This window comes from Sus scrofa, chromosome 6 (assembly GCF_054392235.1).
Source record: "Sus scrofa isolate SSC_HxYL_T2T_F1_AM1 chromosome 6, Sscrofa_HxYL_maternal_Yorkshire_Landrace_v2.0, whole genome shotgun sequence".
NCBI classification, from domain to species: Eukaryota; Metazoa; Chordata; class Mammalia; order Artiodactyla; family Suidae; genus Sus; species Sus scrofa.
In genome coordinates this window covers 110,144,802-110,152,500 of record NC_139388.1, presented here as the reverse complement: position 1 = coordinate 110,152,500, position 7,699 = coordinate 110,144,802, and the positions used below count along the sequence as shown (strand labels likewise).

Here is a 7,699-nt window from a genome sequence, read left to right as displayed (position 1 = left end):
CTACAGGAGTGAGAGTTCTGAGCCCCACATCAAACTCTCATGTATGGGGATCTGGCACTGGGAGAAAGAGCCCCTGGAGCATCTGGCATTGAAGGCCAGTGGGGCTTGTGTGCAGGAGCTCCACGGGACTGGGGGAAACAGAGACCCCATTCTTTTTTTTTTTTTTTTTGTCTTTTTTCTATTTCTTTGGGCCACTCCCACAGCATATGGAGGTTCCCAGGCTAGGGGTCGAATCGGAGCTGCAGCTACTGGCCTACGCCAGAGCCACAGCAACACGGGATCCGAGCCGTGTCTGCAACCTACACCACAGCTCATGGCAACTCCGGATCGTTAACCCACTGAGCAAGGGCAGGGACCGAACCTGCAACCTCGTGGTATCTAGTCAGATTCGTTAACCACTGCGCCACGACGGGAACTCCAGAGACCCCATTCTTAAAAGGTGCATACAGACTTTCACGTGCACTAGGTCCCAGGGTAAAGCAAAGTCTCCATAGGAATCTGGGTCAAACCTGACTGCAGTTCTTGGAGGACATCCTGGGAAAACAGGGGTGAAGGTGGCTTGTTAGGGAAAGACATTGAAAGCAAAGCTCTCAGGAATATTCAGCAGCCATGCCTTTCTCTAGAGGTGGCCATTTTGGGAAAATCTGGCCCCACCTGTCAGTCAGCACTGAGAAGCCCCAGGCCAAACAACAATCCAGGTGGGATCACAGTCCTGCCCATGAATAAACTGGCTACCTAAAGACCCCTCAGGCACACAGCTGCCTCTAATCCCACCCAGAGACTAAGCCCCACCCACCAGAGGGATTAGAATTGGCTCCACCTACCAGTGGGCAGGCATCAGCCCCTCCCACCAGGAAGCCTACAGCAAGCCCCCCATACTGACTTCAGCCTCAAGGGGAGCAGACACCAGAAGTAAGAGAGGCTACAACTCTAGTATCTGTAAAAATGTCACCACAGCAAAAACCTATAACAATGAAAAGACAGAGCACTATACCTCAGATGAGGGAGAAAGGAAAAACCCTAGAAAATCAGCTAAGTGAGGAGGAGATTCTCAGCCTCCAGGAAAAAGACTTTAGATTGTTGATGCTGAAGATGATGCAAGACATTGGAAATAAACTGGAGGCAAAGATGGATAACTTACAGGAAACACTGACCAAAGAGATACAAAATATAAAACTTAAGAAGAGATGCAAAATACAATAACTGAAATAAAAAATTCGCTAGAAGAATATAGGTGGCAGAGGAACAAATAGGCGAGGTGGAGGACAGATTAGTAGAAATTATGGATGCAGAACAGAAAAGAGAAAAAAAGATTGAAAACAAATGAAAAGAGTCTCAGAGAACTCTGGGACAACGTTAAACGCACCAATATTTGTATTATAGGGGTGCCAGAAGGAGAAGAGAGAGAGAAGGGGATAGAAAAAATATTCCAAGAGATAATAGCCGAAAACTTCCCTAACATGGGAAAAGAACCACTCACTCAAATCCACAAAGCACAATGAATACCATATAAAATAAACCCAAGGAGGAATACACCAAGACACATATTAATCAAACTTACCAAAATTAAAGACAAAGAGAAAATCTTGAAAGCAGCTAGGGAAAAGAAACAACATACAAGGGAACCCCAACAAGGTTATTGGCAGATTTTTCAGGAGAAACTCTGCAGGCCAGAAGGGAGTGTCATGGTATACTTAACGTGATGAAAGGAAAAAACCTCCAACCAAGATTACTTTACCCAGCAAGGCTCTCATTCAGATTTATCAAAAGTTTCACAGATAAGCCAAAGCTGAGAGAATTCAGCAACACTAAACCAGCCTTACAACAAATACTAAAGGGACTTCTCTAGGCAGAAAAGAAAAGACAGCAACAGGAAACAAAAATTCCATAAATGTAAAGGCTCACAGTAAAGGTATATATATATATACAGTAAAGATACAAAATCATCCATTGACAATTATACCACCAAAATCAGAAATCATGAGAAGAGGTGGGTACAAATGCAGGACACTGGAGATGAACTTGCAATTAAGAGACCAACAACTTAAAACAATCTCATATACATATAGACTCATATCAAAACTTCAGAATAACTGCAAACCAAAAATCTACAATTGATACACAAACAAAGAAAAATCAACTCAAATACAACACTAAAGATAGTCATCAAACCAGAAGAGGAGAGAACAAGAGAAAAAGGAAAGAAAAAAGAGCAGTAAAAACAAATCCAAAGCAATTGATAAAATGGCAATAAGAACACACATATCAGTAATTACCTTAAATGTTAATGGACTAAACGCCCCAACCAAAAGACATAGACTGGCTGAATGGATACAAAAACAAGACCCATATATATGCTGTCTTCAAGAGACCCACTTCACTTCTAGGGACACTTACAAACTGGAAAGTAAGAGGATGGAAGAAAATATTTCATGCAATATTTATTCATGCAATAAACTTCAGGGATCAAAAGTAAGCTGCCCAATGTCATATGTCTTATTGAAGGTTTTCAAGTGACAGTTTAGCTCACAGACAATAACTCTTATAAGCTGCTCTGCTCAACTCCTTCTTTCTGTCTACTACCCAATGGGCTTGTAGCTCAGAAGAGGGTCAAATTTATTTCAGCATTGCTGATTGCCTATAGAGATCTGTTCTTCAGATTCTGCTTGGAATGAGGGATAGCATTTTAATGGTTTGTTCATTAATTAATAATTTAAATAAAATCTTGAAGTGTTTTTTTAAAAAAAGCTGGTGCAGTTATGTGCATGGAGAAGCATTTGAAAGATGGTCTACAGAGAGAAATGGAAGTTGATACACAAAGAGAAGCAGAAAGGGAGTTCCCATCATGGTCATGGTTCAGCTGTAACCTGACTAGTATCTAACTAGTATCCATGAAGACTCTGGCTCAATGCCTGGCCCTGCTCAGTGGGTTAAAGGATCCGGTGTTGCTGTGAGGTGTGATATAGGTTGCAGACGTGGCTTGGATCTGGTGTTGCTGTGGCTGTGGCATAGGCTAGCAGCTGTAGCTCTGATTCAACCCCTAGCCTGGGAACTTCCATATGCTGTGGGTGCAGCCCTAAAAAGACAAGAAGAAGAAGGATGAGGAAGAGGAGAAGGAGAAGGAGGAGGAAGAAGAAGAATAGAAGAAGGAGTAGAAGAAATGGCCTTAGAGGAATTTTGATCCCCCACTCCCCAGCCTTGTTTGCAGGGCTGCCTGTGACTCTGGGTCACCACCCTCTAGATGTAAAATATTTGCCTCTAAACATTTGCAATTAATCTTATATTAAATCCCCGCTATTGAATGATCTGGCATGTCTTTTGTGCTCCTGGCTGGACCCTGACAAATATAAATGTCCTTGTAAAAAATAAAAAATTTTTTAAAAAATTAAAAATAAATAAATAAATAAATATGCTCAATAAATCTTATGAAACCACTAAAAATATTTACAAAATTTAAATAATGACATGACAACTACTGGAACAAGGGTTTATTATAAGCCTATCTATGAGGTAAATATTATTATTACCATTTTCCAGAAAAGAACTTGAGACTCAGGGTCCAAGGTTATATGAATTACTCAAGTCAGTAGGCGGTAGAGACAAATTTTAATTTGGTTCTCTCTGACTCATAATTACTACGTTATACTGCTTCCCATTAGAACATTTGGTCCAAAAATTTTTTAAAAAATAAAAGCAAGATGCAAAATCTATAAATGTCATGATCAAAACAAAAAATCTAAAATTTGCATTAAAAACAAAGAATTGGCACAAATTACAATGGGGAATGTATGATTTTTGAAAATCTTTTCATTTTCTGAAATTTTTACAATTTTCTATAGTAAATAACTTTAAGACTTCAAACTAGAAGATATTATTTTGGGGTTCCCATTGTGGCTCAGTGGATTAAGAACCTGACCCGGTGTCTGTGAGGATGTGGGTTTGATCCCTGGCATTGCTCAGTGGGTTAAGAATCCACTGTTGCCACAGCTACAGCATAGGTTACAGATGCAGCTATGATCTGGTGTTGCTGTGGCGCAGGTCAGCAGCTGCAGCTCTGATTCAGCTCCTAGCCCAGGAACTTCCATATGCTGCAGGTGAGGCCCTAAAAAAAGAAAAAAAGAAGTCATTATTTTGCTAAAATAACTAGTTAAAAGGAGATAGAACAACATATCAATGTGTTGTGCATCTTTAAACCTTAGTACAAGTACTTTCTTTCCATGATATTCCTACATCGAGATAAAATGGAGGTCTACTAAGTTGGCAGGGAAAATAATTGAATGACATTTCAAGATTACATGTGTCACTTAAATTTAGGATGACCTTCTAAATTAACAGCACAATTAAAACTGTACATAAAAATTAAAAAAGAAGAGTTCCCACTGGCACAGAAGGATTGGCGGCATCTCTGCAGCGCCAGGATGCAGGTTTTATCCCCCGCCTGGCATAGTGGGTTAAAGATCTGGCATTGCCATATGGCTTCAATCTGATCCCTGGCCAGGGAACTCCATATGCTGTGGAGTGGCCAAAAAAGAAAAAAGAAAAACTATACATAGTATTCTCATGTGGTAATATGGTCAAGCTTAAAGACTAGTTAAATTTTAATCCTAAGGTGTTATTCATAAGAGATCTTGTTAGTAGGTCACCATCAATGTATAATTAAGCTGGATATTTCTGGATTAGAGGACTCTTCCTTTACCTCTGAATTTTGGAGAAGTTTTTGTTTAAGTTACATCAATCAACCAATATCTTTTTATCTTTTTTTTTTTTTTCTTTTTTTCTTTTTGCCATTTCTTGGACCGCTTCCCGCGGCATATGGAGGTTCCCAGGCTAGGGGTCGAATCGGAGCTATAGCCACTGGCCTACACCAGAGCCACAGCAACGCCAGATCCGAGCCGCGTCTGCGACCTACACCACAGCTCACGGCAACGCCGGATCGTCAACCCACTGAGCGAGGGCAGGGACCGAACCCGCAACCTCATGGTTCCTAGTCGGATTTGTTAACCGCTGCGCCATGACGGGAACTCCCCAATATCTTTTTAGCATCTCCTAAGTGAAGGCACAGGACCCAGTACTGTGGAGGAGAAAATGATGGATTTGAGAGGTACATGACACAGAACAGTAAGGCCAGGAGGCATTTAGTGAGTGTCCAAGGGGAACTTCCAGGAGTTGAGGGGAGGGTCTTTACTTTTCTCTGGGGAGAAACTTCTCAGCATGATATATTTCCTTTTTTTCTCTTCCTTTCCTATCAGCCTTCTATCCGCTTTCATCTTTTCCTCTTTCCTTCCCTCCCTCCCTCCCCCAGTTGCTTCTGCCTCCACCCCCCCAAGTATATATGATACACATCATGTATATTTGCTCACGTATACTATCAAAATAATATTTGATCATTTTATATATAATGATCAGATATGAAAGTGAGTATATTCCAAAATCGATTCCAAAAAGAGGGAGAAATGTGAGCAAATGGGGGTGAAAAGACTGGAGTGCCTCATCACTAGGGATGCTAAGAAGTCCTATTAAACTAGTCTCCTCCAACCAGGATGATCCCACCTCCCTCTGTCTAGGAATCTCCCCCTATAGGAATTTGGATTCTTTAGTTGTAAGCAACCAAGATCAATTCAATGAAAAGAAATGGAAAACTATGGTCTGACTCAGAAAATAAGTGTAGGATTTTGAGGAAGAAAACAGTGTGCTGGTGCTCAAATAAGTACTGACTATTTATTTATAATTGAAAAATAAAAATATTTTCAATAAAATCTCTTCACAGATTTTGGAATGAAGAGACTGCAATGACAATGTGAAATGATAGACTGAAAAACTGAGAGTGAACAAACTATTTACTAGTAAGGCTCACAAAGTGATCTTTCATAAAGGCAATATTAATGTTTTTCTTTTTAATGCATAGTTCTTTAATTCTAAAAGTAATAAAATCACAAATTCCAAAAATTTAGAAGAATTATCCACCATCCCATCATCTTTACAAAACTGCTGTTATCATCTTCCTTTTTTTTTTTTTTTTTTTCTTTTTTGGCCAGCCTGCAGTATATGGATTTTTTCTGGGCGAGGGATCAGATCTGAGCCACAATCTCGACCTAAGCTGCAACTATGGCAGGGGCCATCATAGAGATTCAATAAACCAGGAGAACTGAGAAGACCCCCTTCAAACAGTGTTATTAAAAATATGCCTACAGGAGTTCCTGTCGTGGCCCAGTAGTTAATGAATCCGACTAGGAACCATGAGGTTTCAGGTTTGATTTCTGGCCTTGCTCAGTAGGTTAAGGATCTGGTGTTGCGTGAGCTGTGGTGTAGGTCACAGATGCGGCTCAGATCCCACGTTGCTGTTGCTGTTGCTGTGGTGTAGGCTGGCAGGTGTAGCTCCAATTCAACCCCTAGCCTAGGAACCTCCATATGCCGCAGGTACGGCCCTAAAAAGAAAAAAAAAAAATTCAGTCTACAAGTAATTTATTAACATTTTGACTGTTGATACTTTTTTTAAAGGTGAGATCTGATGCATCCTATACCTGACAAGTAGAATTACCTCTTCAGCTGAGACCTGAAAATCCTGAACACATAAGATAATACAGTAAATGTGGTTGCAGGAAAGTATGTCAGTTATATATTATAAAGTATTTTTAATTTTCTTATGTTGAATGGTAGTTTAATAGCTATTCAAATTGAATTAAAATGAAAATTCATTTTTTTAAATCAAAGGTAAATATTACTGTATCCTATGGTATATTAGTAGTTTGTATATTAAATATTGAATCACTAAGGTGTCTGTGTTCTATTGCTTCTACTACAAATATACCACTTTTGGTGGGGGGGGCTTTTAGAGCCACACCCACGGCATCTGGACGTTTTCAGCTAGGGGTCGAATCAGAGCTGTAGCTGCCTACACCGCAGCCCACAACGACACCAGATCCCAACTGCGTCTGGGACCTACACTGCAGCTTGCCGGGATCCTTAATCCACTGAGCAAGGCCAGGCATCAAACCTGTATCCTCTTGGATACTAGTCAGGTTTGTTACTGCTGAGCTACAATGGGAACCCCCACTTTCTAATTAACAAAGAAGATTTCTTCCAATTTGGTTTTGAGCTTATATAATATTTGACTTTTTGAAAAAAGCTGTAATTCATTCCTTTATGTAAAGATCTATAGCTTTTGCCTAGATTTTTTGTGATAAGATAGGAATAACAAAAATTACTGTTTTAACCACTTTTAAGTGTCCAGTTCAGTGGCATTAAGTAAATTCACATTATTGTGCAGCCATCACCATCATCCATCTCCAGAACATTTTTCATCTTCCCAGACTGAAACTCTGTCCCTATTAAACAGTAACTCCTATTTCTCCCCTTCTCCCATCCCTGACAACCACCACTCCGCCTCTATAAATCTCACTACTCTAGGTACCTCATATAAGTGGAATCATATAGTATTTGTCCTTTTGCAACTGGCTTATTTCACTTAGTATAATGTCCTCAAGGTTTATCCCTGTCATGGGATATGCTGGAATTTATTTCCTTTTTAAGGCTGAATAGTACTCCACTGTACATGTGTATCCCAGTTTACTTATCCATTCATCTGGAGATGAACAATTGAGTGGCTTCCATCTTTTGGTCATTGTACTGCCATGCAAATAGGTGCACTGCAGAGTTTCTTTTAAAAATTAACACAACTGGAGTTCCGACTGTGGCACAA

The 7,699-nt window shown here is 40.0% G+C and overlaps 1 protein-coding gene across 1 annotated transcript in view; it reads left to right on the top strand.

Annotated features, from left to right (window-relative positions):
- CLUL1 (clusterin like 1) overlaps window positions 1–6,678 on the top strand; it is a 40,317-nt gene extending 33,639 nt beyond the window's left edge. The window contains exon 8 of the mRNA XM_084965747.1: window positions 6,499–6,678. Coding sequence (XP_084821873.1) covers window positions 6,499–6,502 — 4 coding nt within the window. The 3' untranslated portion in view covers window positions 6,503–6,678. The remainder of the gene's footprint in view (window positions 1–6,498) is intronic.
- Window positions 6,679–7,699: the final 1,021 nt, after the last annotated feature.